General features: G+C 46.1%; 2 protein-coding genes across 3 annotated transcripts in view; one reads left to right on the plus strand and one right to left on the minus strand.

Annotated features, from left to right (window-relative positions):
* The window catches only part of MTHFR (methylenetetrahydrofolate reductase), a 42,672-nt gene extending 25,494 nt beyond the window's left edge, over positions 1-17,178 (minus strand). Inside the window, exons 1-2 of one of the 2 annotated variants that reach the window (XM_081203057.1) lie at positions 17,022-17,178; positions 2,123-2,389 (exon numbers count right to left, since the gene is read on the minus strand). In XM_081203057.1, the coding sequence (XP_081059183.1) occupies positions 2,123-2,379 (257 nt within the window). In that variant the 5' untranslated portion in view covers positions 2,380-2,389; positions 17,022-17,178. Of the gene's footprint in view, positions 1-2,122; positions 2,390-4,945; positions 5,291-17,021 lie in introns of those variants that run through there. The other variant, XM_081203058.1, reaches the window with a different exon arrangement.
* Positions 17,179-26,993: 9,815 nt separating this feature from the next.
* Positions 26,994-27,810, plus strand: part of CLCN6 (chloride voltage-gated channel 6) — a 33,410-nt gene continuing 32,593 nt past the window's right edge. The window contains exon 1 of the mRNA XM_081202981.1: positions 26,994-27,145. Within this exon, the coding sequence (XP_081059107.1) occupies positions 27,065-27,145 (81 nt within the window). The 5' untranslated portion in view covers positions 26,994-27,064. The remainder of the gene's footprint in view (positions 27,146-27,810) is intronic.

The following is a 27,810-nucleotide window of genomic DNA, read 5'->3' on the forward strand; positions in this document are numbered from 1 at the left end:
TGGCCACCCAACAGAAACAAATAAAAAAGTTTGTGGTGGACGTGAAAGATCACAAAAGCATTCCGGGGAATGATTTACAATGAGTCGAAAAAAATGTTTAAAGGTTGGGGGAAAGCCAGAGGCTTTTCTACTAGGTATTAGTGGTAGCTAGTAGCAGTACCTATTTACCATATTTTTCACCCCATAAGACGCACCTGACAATAAGGTGCACCTAGTTTTTAGAGGAGGAAAACAAGAAAAAAAATATTCTGAACGAAACAGTGGATGTATGATTTTTGTGGTTCACGCTGTGGCCACAGACAGTGACGGTGAGTTTGGGGTAGCCCACTGCAAAAATCCTGCGAATCCATGTGGATCCGTGCTTTGTAACCGCATTTTTGCGCCATTGCGGCCCCACGAAACAGTGGATGCGTGTGGTTTTTTTGGTGCAGGCTGTAGCCATGGACATGCTATGTGATCTGATGGTGAATTTGGGGTGACCCAATGCAAAAATCCTGAGGATACATGGGCTTTTACTTCCCAGGCAGCCTCCTTTATCGCTAGCCTCCCTTATCTCCCTCCCCCATTGCTTGCAGATTTGTGGCTTTGTTTCAACACCTACTTCCCTCTTTTAAAAAAGAAGAACCATGATCTGCTTTTTGCCCCTGGGCAATTCGGCTCCAGGGACCACACATTCGCTCCATAAGACGCACAGACATTTCCCCTTACTTTTAAGGAGGAAAAAAGTGTGTCTTATGGAATGAAAAATACGGAGTGAAAAATACGGTATCTACTTGCACTGGCGTGTTTTCGAACTGCTAGTTTGGCAGGAGCTGAGACAGAACAATAGGAGCTCACCTCGTCACGGTGATTTGCTTTGTCAAAAGCCTTACTAAAATCAAGATACACTACAGCACACAGCATCCCCACAATCCACCAAGCTTGCAACTCTTTCAAAAAAGAAAAAGAAAAAATATCTACTCATACTGGTATGCTTTCGAACTGCTAGGTTGGCAGGAGCTGGGACAGAGCAATGGGAGCTCGCTCCGTCACGGGGATTTGAACCGCCGACCTTCCAATCGGCAAACCCAAGAGGCTCAGTGGTTTAGGCCAGTGTTTCCCAACCTTGGGTCTCCAGCTGTTTTTGGACTACAACTCCCATCATCCCTTGCTAGCAAGACCAATGGTCAGGGATGATGGGAATTGTAGTCCAACAGCAGCTGGAGACCCAAGGTTGGGAAACACTGGTTTAGACCACAGTGCCACCCTATCAGCTGCTGGAGACCACATGTGGTGAGCTGAGTTGCTGCTGAGCTCAGGTCCTGCTTCTGGGCTTCCCATTGAGATGAGGATGGTGCACTAGATGGGCCAACATGTCTGATTCTTAAGCTCTCACAAGGCGACCATACATTCTTGTGGCAGTGAGTTCCATAGTTGTTGGGTTTTTGTTTTTTTTAAAAAAAACCCTAAGCTTTTATTATTATTATTATTATTATTAAAGATTTTCTTGTTTTATAGAAGTATGTGTAATGTCTCTCGTATTTTTTCCATGTAACATTTTTACAAATCAGTTTCATTTGTTGAGATATTAGAGGGGGAGGGGGGAGGGGGAAGATGGGTGGGGGTGGGGTGGCGATGTTTCTATTTTGCTTAATGTGTGTAGGGTTTGGTGTGAGCGTTGCTTGTGCTGTTCACTTGTGTTCCTTTGGTGGTGAGAGAGGTTGGGGTTGGCCTAGGTTGTGGTTGTTTGTTTGTGAATGGCTGTGGTGATCTTTGTTTTCATGTGTGAGTGGGGTGGGTGGGTGTTTTGGATCAGGTTAGCCATACTGTATGCTGTTGGTGGATTATTGTCTTTGTCTTGTTGGGCTGTGTATGTGATAAAGGGGAGCCATACCGGGGTGAAGGAGTCTTCTTCTGTTTGTCCCCGTGTCAGTTTACTGGTTAATTTTTCTAGTAGGGCTGTTTCCCATACTATTTGGTACCACTGGTCCATGCTTACTCCTGACAGGTCTCTCCAGTGTCTGGTTATGGTGTTTCTAGCGAGTTCCATAGTTTAACCCCGTGCTCCTGCCATCCCTCTCCCACTGGTGGCTTCTACACAACGCTCGGATTTCAACAGCCTGCCCGGGAGCACCCCCCTCACCTGGAAATCAGGTTGACAGCCCCGTTGGACGTCCTCGGAGGAAAGAACTCCAGGGAGAACCACTTGTCCCCGGACTCCTGCCGCCTCCGCATCTTCTCCCACAGGCGGTCGTGCCGCTCGGTGTCGAGGACAGGGGTGGAGCATCGCGAGCTGTCCTTAGAGCTGTCGCTGCCACTGCTGCCGTCAGACCTCACGATGGCTGCCCCGTTGCCGAGGACGGCCACCCCGTTGCCGGCGCCGAAGGACTCGTTCACCATGGCGAGAGACCTGGGGGAAACAGGAAGTGGGGAGAAAGGTTAAGCAAGCAGGAGGCCACATATGCTAGCCTGAGGTGCCCCCACTGGAAGCTGCTTATCAACAACTTCGGCTTGCCGATTCGAAGGTTGGTGATTCGAATCCCCGTGGCAGGGTGAGCTCCTGTTGCTCGGTCACTGCTCCTGCCAACCTAGCAATTCGAAAGCACACCAGTGCAAGTAGATAACTAGGTACCACTGTGGCAGGAAGGTAAACAGCATTTCTGTTTGCTCGGGTTTCAGTCACAGTGTCCCGTTGCACCAGAAGCAGTTTAGTCATGCTGGCCACATGATCTGGAAAGCTGTCTGTGGACAAAGCCACTTCTGACCTCGGGAGGTGGTGGTGTTGCGGGCTTCACGCCCCCAACACATGCGAGCCCCCGCGTGATCAGGGGAATCCTCGGGCCGTGTCATCCCCTGAGCCAGCCAATCGGCTCATTTAAGGCAAGCGCAGCCCCGGGATCTCCCTCTTTGGTTCCGCTCAGCTGTTGAGGTTTTCCCACCCACCCACCCTTTAAGGTTCCCCTTCTGACCTTGCTATGGACCTCGGTCGCCGTCAAGGGGCCTGGTAGGATTTTTTTCCACTTGGCAAATTGGCACAGGCCATTTACTTTTCCGCCTACCTCATAGCAAATCGTCACAACTCCTTCGGTTTTGGCGGTTAGGCATTGGTAGGGGTATTGTTATGCAGATGAGTTGGGGGGGGGAGGAGCGCCATCAACTCCCCCAAATATTGAAGGGTAGTCCGGTAAAGGATTCTGGGGGGCGTGGCCTCGTCGGAAGCCACGTCCGAACACCCCTCTGCTGGTGTTAACCCTTCCCGGTCTTCAAGCAAACAGGCTGAAGCCGGATAGGACCAATGCCTAAGCCAATACCTTTACCTGTAACCAATAAAGTTGTGGCCAATTTTAGCCCATTTACCTAAAATAATGGTGTCATGTGTCTTTATTTCTACTGGTGGGAGGCGGGAACTCGCCATGCAAATGCCGGCACCCTCGGCCTGAAAAGCAAGATGAGTGCCGCAACCCCATAGTCACCTTTGACTGGACTTAACTGGACTTTACCTTTTTACCCATTTTTATCAACAACTCCCATCAGCTCCAGCCAGCACAGCCAATGGTCAGGGACTACAAGAGCAGTCAGCTCAGCAGCCATTCCATCAGGCAAAGGAAGAGAGTTGGAACAGGAGGGTTGCTCTATTAATATGGCTAAAAAGACCAGCAATTTTATGCTCCTCTCCCTCTGATTTTTTATTCACTGCAACCATTGACATTCTGGCTGCGGCAAGTTACCAGTGCTTTTCTTCTAAGCTAGGGGAAAAGGTACCCTTAATACCCCCCCTCGAAAAAGCACTGACTATAACTAAGAATTAGAGCCTGGACCTGCTTTCACCACCTCTTCCCTCCCACTCCCCTTTCCTTTTGTGTCATGTCTCATAGGCCACACCCACACCCATATATTTAAACGCATGTTGCTTCCTTCAAAGGATCCTGGAAACTGTAGTTCACCCCTCACAGTTCTCAGCACCCTTAAACAAAGTGCAGTTCCCATGATCCTTTGGAGGAGGGAAATGGGATTTAAATCATGTCTGGTTTGGATGTGACCTTAGATTGCGAGGGAGGGGATTGTGTTCTCAGCGACATTTGTAAGCCTTTTTTGACTGACGAGTGGCATGAAAATACCTAGTAGCTGCTCAGCTGAGAGGAGAATCCACATCCAAGAGCTACACAAACACATACCTAATTAACAGGTTTAATTGCAATTAACTATCTCGCACACATCCAGGAAAGAAAGAAAAATAGGGCACATATTTACAGCAGATAAGATGCAAGGTTGATAAGGTGTAATTGTTATTAAATGAGTAATTCCATACGCGATCCTTTCCTCAGGGAAAGTTGTTCAGCTGTTAGCTAGACAAACGTTATGAGCTGCGCAGATCCGTTGACATTAACGGACATGGCCAAGTTCAGTGGGTCTACTCTGAGTCAGGTATAGTTGCTGACAACCTTACTTCTAATAAAAACATACATTGCAGAGCCACTTTGCCTCGTTTTCGCCACACACATCAGCCAAGGAGTCCCTGAGACCAGGACCCCCATAGCAAGGTGCCCTAGGCTGACTCAGCCCATCAGTCCCAGGACTGTCAACACTGGCTGGCAGCAGCTCTCCAGGGCTTCAGGCACGGAACATTTCCAGCCCTACATTTCTAGCCCTACCAGGAGATGGTTGGGGATTTGAACACTGGGGATTTGAACCTGGGACACAAAGCAAGATTTCCTCCACCACCGAACTAAGACTCTTCCCTTTCCATAGCCGTCACAAATCGCACACAAATCTAAACATTCAGGGGTTTTGCAAGGGAACAAGGGTTAAGAAACCGCTTGCCTTTTCCAGGCGAGACTTTCTCAGCAAAGGGAGTTGGAGCAGGAGGTCGTTTACAATAAAGGATATTTCCAAGGCGGAGATCAGGGCTGGGCAAGCAGCAAGGCAGGGAGAAGCCCAAACCTGCAAGGCCCATCGCAACACTTGCCTGGTGGAGTGATCCTTCCATGCAATTGTCCACTGCAGCTTGGAGTGTTTCTCCAGCTGGACAGGCTTTTTGCTGCGCTCCAGGTTATTTCCTGCAGCTGTCCACGTGCACACACAGTGAGATTCTCAGGCTCGCTGACCTCGCTTGGATCAAGTGCACAGCCACTCTCCAAAATGGACTCCCGCCAACAACAGCAGCAGACTCTAAGCCTCCGCTCTATAGCTATGCAAACAGAGACACCGCTTGGGCTCTCAGTAACTGCACATACAAAGCCAACTAAGGTGTGCATTCAAAGGCTCCCTCCTGCTCCAACCAGAGCCCAGCCCAGACCTGCCGGATGCCAGACCTGGCTTGCCAATGAGAGGCCGGCCCTGGCATTCCCTCCAATCGGAGGGGCAGGGTTCTCTGCCCGCTGCTCCAATGGGCAGTGGAGATCCAGCCCTCTACAGAAAGCCTTCTGTTTGTCAAGCATAAACGCTCCCTTTGATTGCCTAGTCTGAATGCTCCGTTGTTTGAACAAGGGCTGCTGTGCACGGTGCTCTCTTTTGCAAAACGTTTTCAGTTCCGAGAGCAGAGCCATATATTCCCTGCTGACCCCCTCAAAAGGAATCAAAATTAGGGCCTCTCCTCCTTTTTACAGTAAAGACAACGTCACCAAAAAGGTACTTTTGTTATGCGTAGGAACCGCACAGTGTCTCCCTTCTTTTCATACTTAAGAGAAGAGGAAAGGAAAGTTCTCCTCCTGACAAACCCGTCCGTGGAGAACCTATACGGACTGACTTAAGACCATGTAAAATGACATTTGCCTGGCACCTGCTTCGTATAATATAGGCAGGTGGTCAGAAAACTGTTTTATTTTCTCAGGTTTTAGTCAACACATTGTGGCTCTGGAACTGAAATTGCTAAACTATGTATCACTTTGTGCTGTATTCTTGGTTTTATTGAATTTGTATGTAGCCATTTTACGGCATTTTTAATAAAAAAGGAAGGGGAGGGAGGGAGGGAAGGAAGGAAGGAATCACACAGCCACAAAACCGGCAAGGAACTTTGCGGCACCCAAAAGGCTAACTTGGGGTGCAGAACCTCAGGCTCCCAGAGAACAAATGTGGCCCCTGCATCTCTCTGCCTGGCCCTCAAACTCTCTGCAGACCACACCCATCACTGGCCTTGCTTCTCCACACACCAATTTTTCCTTGACCTGGCTGGAATGTTGTCTTTGAACCCCAATACAGTTGTACCTCTAGTTATGAATTTAATATGTTCCAGAGGTCCGTTCTTAACCTGAAACTGTTCTTAACTAGAGGCATGCTTTCGCTAATGGGACCTCTTGCCGCCGCTGCGCCCAGTGGCGTAGCGTGGGGGGTGCAGGGGGGCTGGCCGCACCGGGCGCAACACCTGGGGGTTAGGGTTAGGGGGCGCAAATCCACGGGTTTGGGGGCGCAAATTACTTGCCTTGCCCCGGGTGCTGACAACCCACGCTACGCCACTGGCTGCGCCACCGGAACACGATTTCCGTTCTCATCCTTGGGGCAAAGTTCTCAACTCGAGGCAACTCTTCCAGGTTGGTGGAGGTTGTAACCTGAGGCGTTTGTAACTCGAGGTATCACTGTAATGCATTTTGCTTGGCTTGTCTGGATGAAAGGGGGGGGGGTGAACATGCAAAAACCGGCCTACTGAACAAACAAGAAAAGCCTGCTGGATCAGGCCAATGGCCCGTCTAGTCCAGCATTCTCACAGTGGCCACCCAGAAGCCCCAATAAGCAGGACTTGAGTTCGAGAGCCCTCTCCCCTCCTTAAGTTTCCAGCAACTGGGATGAAGATGACTTACTGCATCCAGCTGTGGAGGCAGAGCAAAGTGATTGTTGCTAGCAGCAAAGATAAAATTTATATTGGCTCCCCCACCCACTATTACCTCTGGCCCCACCCACTACGGGCACGTGGCCCTCAGAAGGCTGCCCTGATGGGAATAACAGCCCCCTTGGGCTAACACATCCCTGGGCTGGCTTATTTGTTATGGAATAAGCAGGGCCTTGCAGAGCCAGGCGGAGGCCTGGGACAAGTAGATAATGTGCCCCCCCTTTTTTTTACCCTGGGGATAACTGAAGTCTTATAAATAAGTACCGGTATATAAATAATTTTCACAAAAGATATGCTGACAAATAATTTTATTTCAAGGCTTGAACCTATCTGCATATAAAGACAAAATGGAAAAGATAGATATACAGTAGTGCTTTTTAAAAAGGATTATTTTAAGTATTTACATTTAAAAATGCTTTCCTGGCTTTCTTTTCTGCGAATTCTTGAATTACGAAGGAAAAATCAAGCAACTTCGCCTTATCGTGGTTTATGTTTATTATTGCTAAACCATTTAGGATTTCTTGAGCCATTGTTGATTGAAAGAAAGACTTAATTTAATATATTGAAGCTCATCCCACCCGGCGCCCGCTCCGCGCTCCTCTGCCCACCGCCCCCACCGCCTTTGCGCCTCTGCCCCAGTGCATCCCCTGCGATTGTGAATATGCTGACTGAGGTCGCCATTGGAATCGGAGGCCCGGGCCAAATGGCCCCTATGGCCACCCACCCCCTCTGTCTGGGCCTGGGCATAAGCCTTCCAAAGGAGTGTACACAGGGTGCCTCTGGCCCGGCTGTGGCTGATGGGAGTTGTAGCCCAAGGCAGCAGATTAGCCTTCTCCAATCTCGAAAAAAACAAGAGCAGCAAAGATTCAAGGTCTTTCGAGCAATGCCCTGGCTGGCTGAGCTAACTAGTTCTTTCTGACAAATACCTCCTCAACCCTCATGCCTTCTTCCAAGCAACAAAAGCCATCTAAGGTGAGCTGGGGGGGGGGGGATGTTTGCAAATTCTAACAAGTTGGTACTGCAGAGGATTTAGCACAGGATGAAAATTTCCGTGTTGCTGGTTGCTAGGGCTTCTTTTTTCCACTCGCTCCCTCCACACAGCCCCATATCTTAGGAACACAGCCAGCTGCTGCCCCCAGCAACCTCCAAGTCAGAATGCTGGCAGTCATTTTAGAAGCAGGTGGATCTTGGAAGGCCAGGAACATTTGCAAATCAATAAAGGTAAAGGGACCCCTGACCATTAGGTCCAGTCGTGGCCAACTCTGGGGTTGCGGCGCTCATCTCACTTTATTGGCCGAGGGAGCCGGCATACAGCTTCCGGGTCATGTGGCCAGCATGACTAAGCCGCTTCTGGCGAACCAGAGCAGCGCACGGAAACGCCGTTTACCTTCCTGCTGGAGTGGTACCTATTTATCTACTTGCACTTTGACGTGCTTTCGAACTGCTAGGTTGGCAGGAGCAGGGACTGAGCAACGGGAGCTCACCCCGTCACGGGGATTCGAACTGCCAACCTTCTGATCGGCAAGTCCTAGGCTCTGTGGTTTAACCCACAGCACCAACAGCGTCCCCTACCAAATCAATACCCAACAGTAAAAGCAGCTGAGGTGACCCACGGCACATTTTATACTGGATTTTCACTTGTCCTACCCAGAGATGTAGTCAGTGCCAGGGCTGGAGTCCTAAGGGGAGCCTGTAGGATCAGGAGAACGATTGCCTTATAATAATAATAATAATAATAATAATAATAATAATAATAATAATAATAATAATAATAATTTATTATTTATACCCCGCCCATCTGGCTGGGCCTCCCCAGCCACTCTGGGCGGCTTCCATAAAAACCAAAAATACAGTAAAATATCACACGTTAAAAACTTCCCTGAACAGGGCTGCCTTAAGATGTCTTCTGAATGTCAGGTAGTTGTTTATCGCTTTGACATCTGATGGGAGGGCGTTCCACAGGGCGGGCGCCACTACCGAGAAGGCCCTCTGTCTGGTTCCCTGTAGCTTTGCTTCTCGCAATGAGGGAACCGCCAGAAGGCCCTCGGCGCTGGACCTCAGTGTCCGGGCTGAACGATGGGGGTGGAGATGCTCCTTCAGGTATACAGGACCGAGGCCGTTTAGGGCTGTAAAGGTCAACACCAGCACTTTGAATTGTGCTCGGAAACGTACTGGGAGCCAATGTAGGTCTTTCAAGACCGGTGTTATATGGTCTCAGCGGCCGCCCCCAGTCACCAGTCTAGCTGCCGCATTCTGGATTAGTTGTAGTTTCCGGGTCACCTTCAAAGGTAGCCCCACATAGAGCGCATTGCAGTAGTCCAAGCGGGAGATAACCAGAGCATGCACCACTCTGGCAGGACAGTCAGCAGGCAGATAGGGTCTCATCCTGCGTACCAGATGGAGCTGGTAAACAGCTGCCCTGGACACAGAATTGACCTGTGCCTCCATGGACAGCTGTGAGTCCAAAATGACTCCCAGGCTGCGCACCTGGTCCTTCAGGGGCACAGTTACCCCATTCAAGACCAGGGAATCCTCCACACCTGCCCGCCTCCTGTCCCCCAAAAACAGTACTTCTGTCTTGTCAGGATTCAACCTCAATCTGTTAGCTGTTATAAGGAAGCATCCTCTTCTCACAGTGGCTAACCTGGAGCAGGAAGGATGTAGTACGACTCCTGCGACGCATTGGCGACTAATATACACACAATCATTACCAAAATAATTACACGTTCTTTATCAATCTTTTGAGAAAAATACAAAACCTTGCGCAAAGTCACAGAAACTTGCGAACTGCCAAGTCTAAGATCATAGAATCATAGAGTTGGAAGAGACCACAAGGGCCATCGAGTCCAACCCCCTGCCAAGCAGGAAACACCATCAGAGCACTCCTGACATATGGTTGTCAAGCCTCTGCTTAAAGACCTCCAAAGTAGGAGACTCCACCACACTCCTTGGCAGCAAATTCCACTGTCGAACAGCTCTTACTCTCAGGAAGTTCTTCCTAATGTTTAGGTGGAATCTTCTTTCTTGTAGTTTGGATCCAGATGAACTTACAATGTCTGATTTCAACAGATTTTTCAAATGCTTAACTCAGTCTTTTGTTTTCTTTATCTTTTTAGGTAAGTTCATGAAGATATAATAAATAATAATAATAAATATTTTATTTATTTATTTATTTATTTATTTATTTATACATACATACATACATACATACATACATACCCGCCCATCTGGCTGGGTCTCCCCAGTCACCCTGAGCGGCTTCCAACAAAGTATAAAAATACAGTGGTCTGTTAAACATTAAAAGCTTCCCTAAACAGGGCTGCCTTCAGATATCTTCTAACAGTCTGGTAGTTGTTCTTCTATTTGACATCTGGTGGGAGGGCATTCCACAGGGCGGCTGCCACTACTGAGAAGGCCCTCTGCCTGGTTCCCTGTAACTTGGCTTCTCAAAGTGATACCAACAAAAGATAAGTCTGGTGTTGTTCACAATATTGAGAGATGCTAGTGAAGTTGTAGATGGATGTTAACGAAGTTGTAGACAGGGTGCCGGCATTTTGCACCTGTTTCACCCTGGCAGTCCCAGTAATCAAGAGGCCGCTGTTCGCCCCCGATGAGGCCCTTTTACTGGGGCTTGCAGGTAGCACACTCCCAAGGTAGTTTTCCGGGCTTCTTCAGTGGCCTAATCTCAAAGCCTTGATACGTATATTGATATTCAATTTCATAGAGAATACTATTTCTTGGCTTAAGCTTAAGAGACTGATTTGCTTAGCAGCGGGAAGGATAGCAAGCAGGTTCCGAGTCCAAACTGCACAAACATCTTTGTCACAGACACACATTCACTGCTTTAGTCATCTTTATCACCCGAGCTTCACCTCTGCTGTGTGGACGTGAGAGAGACAGAGACAGAGAAACTCACTTGCTCCGTCACCTCAACTAACCCCTAGCAGCCTGACTGCATTCCTGCTGGAGTTATCACTGTGGGTATGGATCAAAGTTAGGGCTGTTGGTTTTTTTGATACGGATCAAAGTTTGCTAAGGAGGGAGCCTGATCCTGGCTCCGTGACTGGGACTCTCTCCAGCTGGCAGCCACTCTGGAGAAAAAAAATAGTACTGGTGCCAAGAAAAGCCAAGAGCAATTACAACTGGAGCAGAAACCAGCTCTGAAAGGGTTATGTGAGCAGCAGCTCTGCTGAGGAGACACCCAGATCCTGTTTCTCATTCCCGAATCTAATTTCAGGTGGTGGCATCGTGACCGAAACTTCTTCTAAATGCATGGACCGCAATTGTAACAGAAGCAGTGAACAGGGTGAGGGGTTAGCTTTAATTCATTAGAATTGCTGAGATGGATAGACCAAACGTCCATTTAGCAGGGCTTCTTGCCAGCTTCCAAAAAAAAATGCTACTGGAAAGCTGGCAAGAAGGATGTGGAAAGTGGACTATGCAGAATTAGATAAATTAACAGGAAGGATTCGAAATCTGCGGGATCAGAGATTCTTAGAAGACTGGAGTAAATATTTGAACTATTTGAAAAGCAATTGTAATAGTCAGATTACGCTAGTAGGACTGCAAGACGTTCTGTAAGGAGGACTATTTGAAATATTGCAAGAAAGACTATGATGAGAATTATTAGTTAAGGATAATTAAAAGTAATAGAGAAATTAAGAAATGCAGAACAAGTGATAAAGAACGGAAAATCTTCAGAAGTTGTTGACAGAAGTCTAAAATATTGTATAAGATAAGAAGTTATCTTAAATGATTGTTGGAAATGATATGTTTAAAAAACCCCAATAAAAATGTATAATAAAAATGAGAGAAGGAGGTGGAAAGAGGAGCCAATTGCCGCTGCCCTTGTTCCCAACAACTCAGACTTGGAGGGTATGCAGACTTGCCACACTTCCGTCCCAAGCAAAGCTGCAAATTGAACACCAAAGTTACTACAGTGGTACCTCAGAAGTCAGATGGAATCCGTTCCGGAAGTCCATTCAACTCCCAAAATGTTTGGAAACCAAGGCGCGGCTTTTGATTGGCTGCAGGAAGCTCCTGCAGCCAATCAGAAGCCATGGAGGACGTTCAGGTTTCAAATAACGTTTGCAAACCGGAACATTCACTTCCGGGTTTGTGGCATTTGGGAGCCAAAACGTTCGACTCGCAAGGCGGTCGGGATGCAAGGTACGACGAGTTTTTTAAATGGGCCTTAAAAACACTCTCTTCTTAAGGTTTCTTAATGGTGCTTTAAGAGTTTGAGCCATCTCAGTGCTAGGTCATAACAACTCTCCACACCCTTAAACTACAGCTCCCAGCATTCTTTGGGGGAAGTCATGCCTGTTTAAACTACTATCATATTGTTTTAAATGCATGGTGGACCAAGTCTCTGCATTTACTAATGTTTTTACTGGTGTTGAAGTTTGGGGATGGCTAACATGCAATCCTCCAGTTAGAGTCCAGCGACTTCATCAAGCCCCAGCTTGCAAGACCAATGGCCAAGTAACTTTCAGATTTGTTGGCTGAGTTGCAGAACAAGCTTCTTCAGAAACAAGTCAGGTATGTGGCGATGGTTATCAAAGTTGCATTTGTTAACCTATTCTTCTGCTTCGTGCTTTAAATATTTTAAAATTAGGGGAGGGGGAATTATACATTGTATCTTAAAATCTCTTTACACCCGCAAGCTGTTTTGATGTTTGCAACTACAGCCAGGATGATGGGACTATAAATATATATAAATAAAAGTACTGTGTGGTCTTTCTTAGGTGCTGATTTCGTGCCAGGTTTCCTCAAAATAAGAAACACCAAGGACTATAATGATAATTCTCATATAGCTCCAGTATTTATTTCAGGGGAATTTCCCACTGTAATTTCATGAAGGGTAAAGTCTACATCCATTGCCTGGTGGTCAGGATACACACACTTTCTCCCTGCACCCCACAGGATCAAAATCAGGTTATGAGATGTCCATCCCATTTCAGCTACCATAAGATGATGTGCTCCTCCGATTAGAGAATGAAGGGGCTCCTCTTTCACACTGAAATGCTGGGGGAGCTTTTCCACTGTAGGAAGCACTGAGAGCATTTACGGTTCTCTAGACTCAAATTGGTGGCGCTGTGGGTTAAACCACAGAGCCTAGGGCTTGCCGATCAGAAGGTCGGCAGTTCGAATCCCCATGACAGGGTGAGCTCCCGTTGCTCGGTCCCTGCTCCTGCCAACCTGGCAGTTCAAAAGCACATCAAAGTGCAAGTAGATAAATAGGTACCGCTCCAGCGGGAAGGTAAACGGCATTTCCGTGCGCTGCTCTGGTTCGCCAGAAGCGGCTTAGTCATGCTGGCCACATGACCCGGAAGCTGTACGCCGGCTCCCTTGGCCAATATAGCGAGATGAGCGCCACAACCCCAGAGTCGGTCACTACTGGACCTAATGGTCAGGGGTCCCTTTACCTTTATAGACTCAAGTTGCCCATCAACCCAAGCCAGCATGGTTAATGGTCAAGCATGATGGCAGCTGCAGTAAAAAAAAAAAAAACATCTGGCAATCTGGAGAGCCATAGATTCTGCAGCATATCTTCTTATGCACCATTGCTGAAAAGGTCTCATCCCACTCTCAAATAAAAAGAAGAGTTTTGGAGAGGGTGGCAGCTCTCCCTTTAATTGCATTAAAATTAATGTAAAAAGCCTGCGTCCATCTGTTTATTGTCACCTGGTTAACTTTTATAATTATATCCTGTCTTTATCGGTACTGGTGTCAGTGTCTAATGCCTTAATGCTGCAGTTTTAAGAGTTGTTAATTGTGTTTTTATATGAAGTTAGTTGTTCTGTTTCCATTCCATATTTTTAAGAGCTTAGGGCCTGAGTTTTATTTTTTCCTCTCCCCTCCTTGTCCCTTTTCCCTTGCATGTTGTGTTGTTGTTTTTTTAAGACTGTAAGCCTGAGAACAGGAACTGTCTTATTTTAACTGACTGTATGCAAGGCACCATGGGAGCCTTTTTGGTTGAATAGCGGGGTACAGATGCTCTCAATAATAGCAGTAAGTTGTTAGGCACTCTGGGCTCAACATGAGGTGCAAAATATAAGAAATGAATAATAATAACAATGGGATATTGCATTTAATTGTTGCAAGCCACTATGGGCAATGCAAACAAAGGAAGCATACATCTCTTGAATAAATAAGATAGTTTCTCTTTCATGCATCACAGCAGGAGTCATTTGCCAGACTGAAAAACTGGAGTGTAAAATCACCTCCTTCCCTGCAGAGTTTTCATAATGGTGCTTTGCATCATTCTGACAGAATATGGCCCCCTACCCTCAAACTAGGAGGATCCAAGAGTCATATTTATGTTCAGCTCCCTGCCCTCACCCCCAAAGATGCTGCCAGTCTGCCCCTTCCACCTCTCAGCCCAGCCATATATGGGAATATATAAAAAATTATGAAGAAAATAATGAGGCAGAACAAGGGTTGTTGGAGACTCTCTCTCCATTTAAAAGTCATAAGCATTTTCAAGATAACAGGTTGTAACCAACCAAGTTTTACTCAGAACAGAACCCTTGAAATTTACACACAGAAGTCAGTAATGTCCGTCAGTTTCAGTGGGCTTACTCTGAGTAGGTCTAATAAAGGATACAGCCCTGCATTTATACATATGAGAGTTGCTCCTGCACAGCCCACAAGGAAAAGTGAAACTGAACTGCATATGTTGGATCAAAGTATATGTATAAATTAATAAACCAAAGGGGCAACGATTATGAGGGAAGATACTTAAAACTTGTAGGATAGGGCTGATGGGGCAAAATATTTCTTTAAAGTTGGCAAACTATAAAGGGGGGAATGAAGAAATATGGCAGAGGAGAATTACGGTAAGAGGGGAATATGGAGGCATTTCCTGAGGAGAAACAGAAATACTGTATAAACAGCCATGTAACATTTCCTAATAATTTGTGGGGGGTTTTAAAAAGCTTTTTCAGTAAATCATAGGCACCCTGAGGGGTATCCAGTCCAACCCCCTGCAATGCAGGAATCTCAACTAAAGCATCCATGTCTGATGGCCATCCAACCTCTGCTTAAAAACCTCCAACAAAGTAGAGTCTATGACCCCCTGAGAGAGACAGTTCCAATGTCGAACAGCTCTTACAGCCAGAAAGTTCTTCCTGATGTTTAGTCAGAATCTCCTTATCACTTGAAGCCACTGGTTCGAGTCCTACCCTCCAGAGCAGGAGAAAACAAGCTCCTTCTTCCCTATGACAGCTATGAAAAAGCCCTTTTGAAGGTGGCTATCGCTGTGGGTTAAACCACAGAGCCTAGGACTTGCCGATCAGAAGGTTGGCGGTTCAAATCCCCGCGACGAGGTGAGCTCCCGTTGCTCGGTCCCTGCTCCTGCCAACCTAGTAGTTCGAAAGCACATCAAAGTGCAAGTAGATAAATAGGTACCACTCTGGCGGGAAGGTAAACGGCGTTTCTGTGCGCTGCTCTGGTTCTCCAGAAGCGGCTTAGTCATGCTGGCCATATGACCCAGAAGCTGTACGCCGGCTCCTTCAGCCAATAAAGCGAGATGAGTGCCGCAACCCCAGAGTCGGTCACAACTGGACCTCATGTTCAGGGGTCCATTTACCTTTACCTATCATATCTCCCTCTCAGTCACCTTTCTTTTCTTTTTCTTTTTTGCAGGCAAATATACCCAACTCCCTCAACTGTTTCTCAAAAGTCTTGGTTTCCAGACCTTTAATCATCTTGGTCGTCGTCCTCTACACATGTTCCAGTTTATCAGTATCCTTCCTTAAATTGTGGAAAGCCAGGTGTCCCTTATCTTAGGGCAGCCAGTTCTTCCTGCCTAAGTGCAAAACCTTACAGTTGTCCCTATTGAAATTCGCTTTGTTGGTTTTGGCCCAGTTCTCCAATCTGTTAATACCGAATCCTGATTGTGTCTTCTGCGGCATTAGCTACCCCTCCCAGTTTGGTGCAATCTCCAAACTGGAGGAGAATCCCCTCAATTCCTTCATTCAACTGGTTTATGAATACGTTGAATGAAAACGGGCCCAGGACAGAATCCTGTGGCATCCCACTTTGTTACTTTTTTTCCAGGATGAAAAGGAGCCATTCATGACTACTCTTTGGGTTTGGTCTGCCAACCAGCTACAAAACCACCTAACAGCAACCTCATCCAGTCCACAATTTACCAACTTCTCTACAATAATATCGAGGGTGGGTGGGTGGACTCTGTCAAAAGCCTTGCTAAAATCAAGATACACTACGCACACAGCATCCCCCTAATCCACCAAGCTTGTAACTCTTTTTTTAAAAAAAGGAGAAGAAATGAGATTTGTCTGGCATGACTTGTTTTGATAAGCCCACGCTGGTTCTCAGTCATCACAGCATCCTTTTATAAAGGCTCACCATTTAGTTTAGTTGTACCTGGGTTTATAAAAAGCTATGCGGAGATATTTCCTGAGGGGGGGGGGGCAAAGCCTTCTCCCATAAAGGCATGGCCAAACTTGGCCATCCAGCTGTTTTGGGACTACAATTCCCATCATCCCTGACCACTGGTCCTGTTAGTTTGGGATGATGGGAGTTGTAGTCCCTAAACAGCAGGCGGGCCAAGTTTGGCCATGAGGTCTGCTTATTTTTGGCTTGCAGAAAAAGTTTCGACGGATTTACAAGAGGAAGAAAAGTCTGTATTCCCTCCTTACTTTGCAATATTATAATTAGTACAGGGATACTTAATTCATTCCGGAGGACTGTTCTTAACCTGAAACTGTTCTTAACCTGAAGCACCACTTTAGCTAATGGGGCCACCCGCTGCTGCCGCCCCGTCGGAGCATGATTTCTGTTCTCATCCTGAAGCAAAGTTCTTAACCTGCGGTACTATTTCTGGGTTAGCGGAGTCTGTAACCTGAAGCGTATGTAACCCGAGGTACCACTGTACAATATAATAAAATAATGTAATTATTACATTATAATTATTATATCATATTTTGTGGTGCTTATGTGTTGCTATTTTAATATTTTTAAATATATTAAATATTATAAGAGTGGGGGGAGAGGAAACGAGGGTTTAGGCTCCTCGCTCCCCCCCCCCTTTTTACTTCCCAAAATGGTCTCTTCCATTAATTAAAAACCGCTATGAGAAAAGGGGACTCCGGGTCGAGAGCCGCCCCCCCCGTTCTTCCTGAAAGTTGGACCCTTCCACACACGCGCGCGCGCAACCCCCGCGCTCGCTCGCTCGCTTTCCCTCACTCACCTTTTCTCCGGCGTCTCCCCCTGTGGGGTGGGGGAGCGGAGGGTTGTCTGGGTCTCGATCCGAGGCGGGGGGGGGGGCGAGGAGGAAAAAGTTGCTCTCGCGCCCACACGTGCACGCACACAGGCACGATTTCGGTCCCTCGCTCCTCCCTCCTCATTGAAAATTTATGAAGCCACGCCCTCCTTTAAATGCTACTTTGTGCCCGATTCCAAGATGGCGGCCAATAAAGGGCTGCCCCGCCCCGCCCGGCTTCACGCCACAACAAAGATGGAAGCCGTTATAGCGTTGCTTGGATACCGCCCCAAACGCCTCGCTTTTCTCTCAGCTGCCCAATTTCATCACAATCACATAAACAAACAATAATAATCAATGCAGGAACAATTCCTTTTAACTTGGTCAGCAGGGTCTAATTTCTCTCCTGTCATCATTATTATTTTATTAAATTTATTGTTGTTGTTGTTGTTGTTGTTGTTGTTGTTGTTGTTGTTGTTGTTATTATTATTATTATTATTATTATTATTATTATTATTATTATACAAAAGTACAGTAACTCCAAGCCACACGTAGATAAAAAGCAACAAAACCAGAAAAAATCTAACGTTCATATTTTTAAAAGGCAGGACTAACATCCTACTCACTGAAAGAGGCCACAGAAAAATTAAAAGCCAAAGGCCTGACAGGAGAAAAAAAGAAAGTTTTTTTGCCTAGTGCCTGCTTGTCTTTTTACAATCCCATACACACACACACACACATATATACATATATACTTATACATACACACACACACACACACACACACACACACACTTTTTATTTCTGCAAAGTTTTTGACTTCCTTGCAGACTCGAACACCAACAGTCTTCTTTAATGATGATACTGCTTCTTGTTTTTAAGTTGCATACCACTTACAGACTTTTAAAACATTAGTGCTTCATATTTCAAATATCTCTTAAGTGAGCAAAACTTTAAAACGGTATATATGCTTTTAAATAGTTGCTTTTAAGAGTCATGCTTTTAAATAAAGCGGCAAGCTCACTATAATCTGGCCAAAGGGCGCCTCAGGTGGCTGTTTATTGAGCATCAGAAAAGGGCCACAAATTAATAGATACAGAAGGGTTGTATCTTTCCTACATTCCAGAAGAGAATTTTCCTGGATTTTCTGTCTTGACTTGCCAAATAGCTTGGTCAGCCTAGGCTATGGTATTCTTATTTTTATTATTTTCCGTTTATTCCCTGCCCTTCACCATAAGCTCCCAGAGTAAGTTACAGCAATAAATATATATAATAATAATAATAATAATAATAATAATAATAATAATAATAATAATATCTTTATTGTCATTGCCCCCTCTCGGGGACAACGAAATTACTTGGCTGCTCCATCCACCCAGGTAGGGCACTCCACACAAAATCAAATCAACTATAAAAACACTAATTAAAACAATACAGTATAAAACAGCAAGGAAGATTAGATGACTTTCAAAGTCCAGGCTTCCCATTCAGGGCCGAGATCGCTCTGGGGAAGAAGCTGTTCTTTAAGACGGAACCTATATATATAGGTTCAAAAATTACAGCCACGAGAATAAACACTTTTTGCTTCAGGATGTTACTGGAAAAATCCGAGGGCTCCCTTGGACAAAAACAAAGACACCAACCAGGATAACTTGGAGCAAAACAGCAGCCTGTAGGCTTGGCCTTTATTGAACTGTTGCAACAGGGTGTTCCCCTCACTTGCAGGAGAGAGGAAAGACCCAGAAAGATGGTGTGCAAGACCTTATAAAAACTTTTTGAAATTCCCCTCCTCTAGCTCAAGCCCACCCCCAGAAACATCATGCATACATTACAGAAAGGAGGGGTTGACATCATGCATACATTACAGAAGGGGTTGACATCATGCATACATTACAGAAAGGAGGGGCTGAGGGAGGAGTTGTGGTGGTAACCTGAGTGTCCTGTCACCTGGCTGGTTCTTCCTTTCCCCCTGCCCATGAGTCACTTCCAGGAGACAAAGTGGAGTTGGCAGTTTCCTGCCCCCAGAGGGAAGATCTGATCATTGTCCTTTGTTTCAGTCCGTGCTGAATCCACTCCCATATGCAAGTTCTTTGTGATCCTGATGGTCTTCTGTCTGGGATCATCAGGGTTGACATAGCAACTGGGCAGGGCTCCTGTGGATGTGCTGGGATGGTGAAGGGATTATGGCTGACCAGAACCAAGCCACCCCCCTCTGATAGTCCTTGTCATATGGAGTAAAATAAAAATGGAACAGTGCAAATCCGATGTATGGTTGATTTTTCTATGAATTTATAACAGAAATGTGGCGTATGTAATGTGTGAGTGTGAGTGTGTGTGAAGTTTGTACAAACAGAATGATTGGGGTGGGGGGGTTCCTGCTACAAGGAAGAGATGGGTCCACCTCAACCAACAAAATGTGTTAGGCCCATTTACTCTGCATTGTACTTTAAATAATTTTTTTCTTTGCTTAGCCACCATGAGAATTACTTTTCAAAAAATTTTATGCACATGAGTTCATTGCATAAAAATAAGAAAAGTTCTAGCATAATATTGCGCTCTGTCTTGTGGTGATCACAGAGACGAAAGCTCTTTTAGACGGTGGTGTCCAGTGTCTTGAGCGTGTCTGACGGACACTGCCAGGGAGATCTAAAAATAGTGGATTTAAAATAGCTCCCTTTGTCTAAAAGTGGCGCTAAAATAGTTGCTTCTGCCTGCGGTGAAACATAAGCCCGTTTATCTGCCTGAACCCTAGGTCATCACAAGCCTGTTGAATACATGGTGGTTACTTATTAACAAGACTTGTTGAACTCAGACGCCAATCGTTGCAACATTCATATTCTGTTATTGTGTCTGCAAGGAAGCAAAACAAACCACTTGGAACTTTCTGTCTATTTTCTGATTATTTCCCCATGCTGAGACCGCATTAAATAAACCATAATTTTTTTTAAATATGCTGCTTGATCGTAAAAACAAACAAACAAACAAAAACTCAAGCAGTTTACAAAAAGAATGAAACAATGAAATTATCAGTAAAACACAGTGAAAAACAGCCATATAAAATCTTCAAAAGATATCAACCATAAGCTAAAAAAACAGATTAAAACACATGTCAACATTCTACAGGTCTGGATAGGTTCAGCAGGTGCTGGGAACAGTGAAGATCAATAGGCAGGGAGATACAAAGTGTATGTGCTGCCACACTAAAATACTGATTTATTGCAAATGCAAATGCAGAATGAGTAGAATGAGTATTCTTTATGCAGGACCTTTAATGCTGCCAGTTGCTCAGATTGGAGCAGTTGTGTAGGCATATGTGGTCTAAGGCAATCTCACAGGTAAAATTGACTTGCATGTTATTAATTCATATCATGAGATTGGGCTTGTTCACATGTTGCACTGGTATGAAGTGTCTCTGCACACGTACAAGGGTTTGTGTGAAACTGTGTGCCCTTGATTTGCACTCTCGGCTGTGTACCCCCTTACTGTCGGGTACACAGACTATACATTCATATTAAGTCTTTACATTTAAATAACTGCATGAGTGAACAGCTTAACTATTTCTATACACAGGTACACAGATTATGCACTCATTGAAAGTAACACGTGGATGCTCCTATCTTGTGCTCCAAAGGGGTTCTGGATTTCATCAATGGGATCGTCTATCCTCTAGGAAAGTCTGTGGTTGCAGTTTCCAAACAACCACTTTCCTGGTTGGCTTTGGACCTTTGGTGAGTAGGAATCGCCTTCTAAATGACCACAACAAGAAAGATTTTGCATGAGAGGTGATACAGAGTGGGTGGGTTTGTGTGACCACACAAACTACCGGTAGCTTTCTTGTTGTTTAGTCGTGTCCGACTCTTTGTGACCCCATGGACCAGAGCACGCCAGGCACGCCTGTCTTCCACTGCCTCCCGCAGTTTGGTCAAACTCACGTTCATAGTTTCGAGAACACTGTCCCACCATCTCATCCTCTGTCGTCCCCTTCTCCTTGTGCCCTCCATCTTTCCCAACATCAGGATCTTTTCCAGGGAGTCTTCTCTTCTCAAGAGGTGGCCAAAGTATTGGAGCCTCAGCTTCAGGATCTGTCCTTCCAGTGAGCACTCAGGGCTGATTTCCTTCAGAATGGAGAAGTTTGATCTTCTTGCAGTCCATGGGACTCTCAAGAGTCTCCTCCAGCACCAGAATTCAAAAGCATCAATTCTTTGGCGATCAGCCTTCTTTATGGTCCAGCTCTCACTTCCATACATCACTACTGGGAAAACCATGGACAAACTAGCTTAGGCAGTATTTAAAAGGGGTCAAACAAATCCATGGAGGACAGCCTAATCAAGTAGCTAGGGTGGTGTAAATGGAACCTTCATGTTCAGAAGCAGTCTACCTCTCTGCTGTTGGAGATAAATAGGCAAGAGAGGGATGCTGTCTTTTCAAACCTTGTTTGTGGGCTACTGGGAGAGATGGATCTTCAGTGGGTTCCATCAGGGAGCTCTTGCTATTAACTTACCAGTTAAAAAGGTGTCCTAGTAGCATTGGTAGATGTATTTGTAAGACATCTCACCCTCTGGACTCTCTCTCTCTCTCTCTCTCTCTCTCTCTCTCTGTGACACATACACATGCATGAATTTAATGCACTAGTGGGCACAGGACCTAGAGATTGCCACCCTGGTGCTGAAAGGCATTTATTCCACTCTGAACATGTATAGATTTCCCTGGGGCCCCTTCTGCCAGTTGAAAGCCTCCATCCTTTTAATAAAAGGGAGGGAGGCTGAAATCACAGTGACCTCCCCTACAGGGTTACTGTGACAATTGCATGAGCAGTGGTGGTTATCTGGCAGGCGGGTGGAGGGGCCGAGGGGGAGGAAACCAGGTCACTGTGGAAAGGGTGAGGCAGTATCAAAACCCCTAACAGCAATTTCTAGGGATTTCCAAGAATGCTGCAATATCTTGTTTGGCTGGCTTTCAAGGGCTGGTGTTACGAACAGCTGTGCTTTATTTTTAGAAGTGGGAATCTCTGGCTTGGTTCTGCAGGTGCAAAACTAGGCTTTATTTCACCCGAGTCAAAGACCCAGTTTGGCACACACCCCACATACACACACACAGAGGCTGGGAGCCTCAATGGCACCCCTCTGGAGGTTTTACCAGGGGCAAAAATTTGGCTAGTCTCCACCGCCATACCTCTGTGTTTTGGTTGGATTTTGAGAGAGAGGAAGAGGTATTCAAGGAAGCCACCTAGTTTTCTTTCATATTTTGTGCAAATGGGGAAGAAATTGATATTTCTCTGGTTTTATCCAGCTTCTTGCATTCAAGCTCTGCCTTAGAAGCTGCACACCGACCATTTCTTAGAATATGGACATAGGAATTGGAGCCTCTGATCTCTCTTTAACTGGAGGCAACCTCTTCGGTGGGCGGTATCGAGCATTTGAACTTGCAGTCATCCTGTCCTGCAAATTGTCCCTGTTTTGGGACAACGACAAAGGTTTGCAACCAAACCTCTGCCTGCTCAGAGTAGACCCATTGAGGTTGACTAGCATAGGTCCAATAATTTCAGTGGATTTTCTCTGAGTAGGACTTAGGGCAGGACGTTGAGAGCTGTTGTGTGAATAGGAGTTCACTTTTTGAATAAGAAGAATTATATGTCAAGCGGGGTGGGAGTGGGGATCAGGATTCTAGAGATGCTTAGGTGGGGCTGTGGGTTAAACCACAGAGCCTAGGGCTTGCTGATCAGAAGCTCAGTGGTTCGAATTCCCACGATGGGGTGAGCTCCCGTTGCTCAGTCCCTGCTCCTGCCAACCTAGCAGTTCGAAAGCACGTCTAAGTGCAAGTAGATAAATAGGTACCGCTCCGGCGGGAAGGTAAACGGCGTTTCCGTGCGCTGCTCTGGTTCGCCAGAAGCGGCTTAGTCATGCTGGCCACACGACCCGGAAGCTGTATGCCGGCTCCCTCGGCCAATAAAGCGAGATGAGCGCCGCAACCCCAGAGTCGGTCACGACCGGACCTAATGGTCAGGGGTCCCTTTAACTTTACCTTTAGGTGGGGCATGGCCAAAAAAGGTTGGGAACCACTCCTCTAGTTGGAGGGTGACTTGAGAACAACGCAACAGGCATGCACCCTGCCAGCCTTGCATTGCTTTTGTGTGTCTCGCAAAGCGGGTGCAGCATGGCCCCCTTTAGCTCCAATGGGCGGGGGTCGCTCTGGCAGCGCTCCCCACCCCGTGACATGCCTGCCTCGGGCGGCGTCAAGAAACACTCCGCCACTAGTCTAACCTACCTTACAGAGTTGTTGCAGAGCTCTCCAAACTTTTCGTGTTGGCGACACACTTCTGAGACAAGCATCATTTCAGTTGCAGGAATTTATGTATAGGTTGGGGGGGGTTGCCCCTCCAGCAGATATCATGCGCGTGCAGCCCACTACCAAAATCAGCACAATCGCTTTTGTGACTTTTGTGATTTGTCCCCACAAAACACTTCATCACCGTTTCTTCCTATCTATTCAAAGGGCCTCTGCTGCACGATACCAAATGTAGCAATTCACTGATAGATGTGTCTATGTACTGGCTCACTGGGAAAACTTCAGAAATTCATATAGACCTGTGAGCTCAGCTACTCAGCAACCCCTCTGCCTGAGTGATAATCCCTGGCATCCCGATGCCAGACAGGTAGCCATTCCAGAAATAACAAACCCAGATGAAGACAAAAGGGTGTGATTAACTTGGCTGGGAAACAGGGAAATGTAAATATCTATTTTGTTACACTTGATGGGTGTTTGGTGGAGGGCAAGGAGAAGCATGGGGCAGGATCCAGGATGCTCAGATTACTGCCACCAGACCTCCCCTTTCATGATGTATTAGTGATGTAGTTTGGGGGGGTGTAACATGGGGATTAGCAGCTAATAAAAGTTTGGGGGGCTCTTTTGTTCGGGGCTTCCATCTTGTTCTACCTTGTGGCAGGTGGGAGTCCTGTCGCGACAGTCTTCAATAAAGACCAAGCCTACTGGCTGCTGTTTTGCTCTGGTATTCCTGGCTGGTGTCCTTGTTTTTTGTCCAAGGGAGCCCTCAGATTTCTCCGTTAACATTTCGCGACACGGTAAATCAGTTTTCCTACCAAACTGGAGGTTAAACTAACCCCTTTCCAACCCTGGAAGGAGCGATGAGACACAGTTTGGAAAGCTCTGCTCCAGTGAAAGATGGGATATAAATGTAATAACCAATAACACAACAATTTCCATAGGAATTGAGTCTTGTTCATTCTGTATGTCATACAGTCACTAGTGTCACCTGAGTGAAGGTTAACTCTCTTAACTTCTGTCACACACAATTCTTGTCCATCAGGTTTTCCGGGGCAGTTTTCACCCAGTAGAGACTTTGGAGGCTCTTAATAGAACCGAAAATAATTAGGGATGCCTAAGAGAATACAAGGATATCAGTCATTTGGATCCGCAACAGGTAATCTCACATATCTCCCCTGCCCCCTGCCCTACTCCAGCTCCTATAAAAATTTTCCCACGGTTGGAAGTGGCTTGAAAATATTAGGTGCACCTCCTCCAGTGTGTTTTTTTCTATACAAAAAGAAACAACCACACAAAATGACTAAGAGAAGGTGATGCTTTTAGACATGTGTGTAAGGATTTATGCAAGATCCACTGGCAATTTGGAGATTTTCTTGTATACGTTATCATAATGTTATACTTGGTAATTAAACATTTCTTAATCTGTGGGAAGGTTTGGGTTAATGTTCTTGCACATGTCCCTGATTTGAATGCAAGATAAAATTGTTATGCTAACAAATAAACATCAAATCTTTTTAGCTTTGCCTGTAGCTAATTTAAGTTGCTACAGGGTTTTTTTTTTTGGGGGGGGGGTCACAGCAATTTTCAATATGTATTTTCAGGCCTCCCATAGGCAGCTTCTCCCCGCACCTCACTATTATTTATTCCATTTATTCATCACTTTTTACAAAAAGATGTCTCAAAGCATCTAACAAATCCATAAAATCCCCCCAAAAACTCAAAAAACAAAAGCTACTCTACCCTACAAAAATGGGGAATGGGAATTTTATGGCTCAGAGGGCTAGATCTTTGTTTCCTGACACTCTGCAAACCACCTTGGACAGGTGGGCAGGATCTGCCCTTTTTCAGCTTATAAAATCCCTGCAAAAGCTGATCTTGCTGTTTCTCTAAAAACTCCCACAGGCTACAGTTCATCTCTTACCTCTTTTGCAAATTTCCTTTCTCTCTTATTGGAGCCTGCCCCCTTGTGGCGAAGCAGACGTACAACCACAGATTATTCTTATTTTTTAATGTAATTACTGTACTGTAAAGTGTTAGGCGCTAGGTGTCAAAAGCAAAGGTGGTTCAGGAGGGGAAAACCTTACAGCTGCCAGGATTAATTGTGATATAGAAAAAATAGGGGTGGTTGGTTTTTGCTGCTCAACTCCCCAAGAGACTGAGTCCTCAGGGGTGAAGGAAGGCGTTGTGACACCCGGGGCAGGCGTCGCTACGTAGGGCGCATGTGCGTATGTAGCGATGCCGCACATGTGCTGTATAGCGGTTTGCAGCGGTGACGCTCCAGCGCCATATGGCTCCCACGCCCCCCCCCCCGTTGCAATGCCGCTGAGTCCCCTAAGTCCACGATCAGTCGGAGATGAATGGATGGAGGCAGGATGCAGTGAAAGCAAGGCTGATCTTTATTTTTTCTGTTGCAACAGAGTTCTCTCCCCTCCTGGCAAGAAGGCAAGAGAGATCCAGAACCAAGAAGAAACATCTCTTTTAAGGGTTTGCATTTTGGCACCCCTCCTCTACAAACAGTCAGAAATCACATATAAGGTGGGGTTGATGTGGCTCAGGCAGGCCAAGGGGTGATATTCCTGAGGACTGAGCAAGTTTTACATAGTTCCAGAAACATTTTACACAAAACATTTGCATTTGGATTTGAAGAAGAAGAAGAAGAAAACATTTGCATTTGATATGACAATCAGGATGCCCGTCAGACATCCCTCAATGCAGAACATCTGGACAAACGATGACAATTAATACAAAGGAGGTTTATATATATAGGAGAGGAATCCCTTCAGGAACTTCCCGGAATTGCTATCTCCCTATCTGTTCTCAAGTGTAAGGAGGCAGAGGAAATATTGAGTCTCTTTTGGGTTGCTCTCCTGTACTATTTTAGACATGTGGTTTATATACTTATGTATGTGTGTTTACCTTGTGCAATTATCAACATTTATTCTATATCTGAGACCTTAGAATTCCTTTGTAAAAATTTTATTTATTTGGTTTTTCAGATTAAAATTTCACAGTCACATATCCAACATACAACATAAAAGCAAGATTCCAAGGAACCTTTTGGGACTTCCCTCCTTCCCTTTGTGGGTTCTATTGTTAATCATTTCACCCCGCCTCTTTGTATGAAAATCCAAGTCTTTTACCGCTCCATTGTGTCCAAAATTCACCATTAAACTGCAATGGAGACCTTAGGATTCCCATGAAAATTGGGAGGCGGGGTGCTTTAAAAGTCGAGGGCAGCTTGCGGCCTCAGTCTAAACCACTGCGCAAAGCAGATGGGAACGAATGCTTCGCCGCTGAGTTGCAGCCCATCCCTTAGGAATGAATGCAAGCAAGATCCTAGTCCTCAGGGACTCGCTTAAGCAGAGCCGCGCTTTCCCTGCTGCAGGTGGTCGGGGCTAATAATAATAATAATAATAATAATAATAATAATAATAATAATAATTTATTATTTATACCCCGCCCATCTGGCTGAGTTTCCCCAGCCACTCTGGGCGGCTCCCAATCAAATGTTAAAAACAGTACAGCATTAAATATTAAAAACTCCCCTGAACAGGGCTGCCGCGTACCCGGAAATCTCCCATGCAGAGAAAAAAAAAAGTTGGACCTCTCTTACTTTTTCTGAGTTTCGTATCTCTGTGGGCTTCGCTACTAGCACTTCCGTTTTTCGACCGCGCCCCTCCTTGCTCCTCGAGCGGCAGGGCGCATGCGCGGGGTTCTCCGGCTGGCGTCTGCCTGGGGCTACGAGGAAGATGGCGGCCGGCTGCGGGGCCGGCGCTTGCTGCTGTTGCTGCTGCTGCGGGGAGAGGGAGAGCCGCACCCCGGAGGAGCTGGTGAGGGAGGGGCGCCGGGGGGGCCGTGAGAGCCTGGCTGCAGCCAACACCCTTGCCTGTCTCCATTGTTTGCAGTGTGCTTGGTCTTGGGAGGTGGCCGTAGCAAAGCCTCTGAGCATGGGCAGAGTGGACTTCCCTCTTCTATGTAAAACCCTCAGCTCCTGCAGATATGCACGTGGGTGTGTTTGCAGCGATTCACTGGAAAGGGAAAAACCGCTCTGTGCATGCTCAGAGGCAGCCCACCTGCGTTGCTGCAGCTGTAAAATCTTGTCCCTTGAGACATGCATGTCTGAGGGAGGGGGTGCTTCTGTGCATGTGCAGAGTGCTTCTCCAATGGGTCACTCTGAAGCCCCCCCCAATATATCTGAGGGTTTTCTCTATATGTATTGGCACTGGGAGGGGGCATTGCAGTGACTCATTGGAAAACTGCACCCTACATGCTCAGAGACGGCACCTGCTTGTCATGTCTATATAAATATTCTGTCTTGGAGCATACATCTCTTAAGGGGGATGCTTTTGTGCATGTACAGAGTTCCTTTCCAATGGGTCATTGCAATAATACTTGTTTATCTCACATGTATAGACAGGAATATATTCCACGTTAGTTCTAGTCAAAGCAGAACCATTCAAATCGTTGGGCATGTTTTCCTAGAAGCCTATTAGTT

The sequence above is a fragment of the Podarcis bocagei genome, assembly GCF_964188305.1.
Source record: "Podarcis bocagei genome assembly, chromosome: 7".
Taxonomy (NCBI): domain Eukaryota; kingdom Metazoa; phylum Chordata; class Lepidosauria; order Squamata; family Lacertidae; genus Podarcis; species Podarcis bocagei.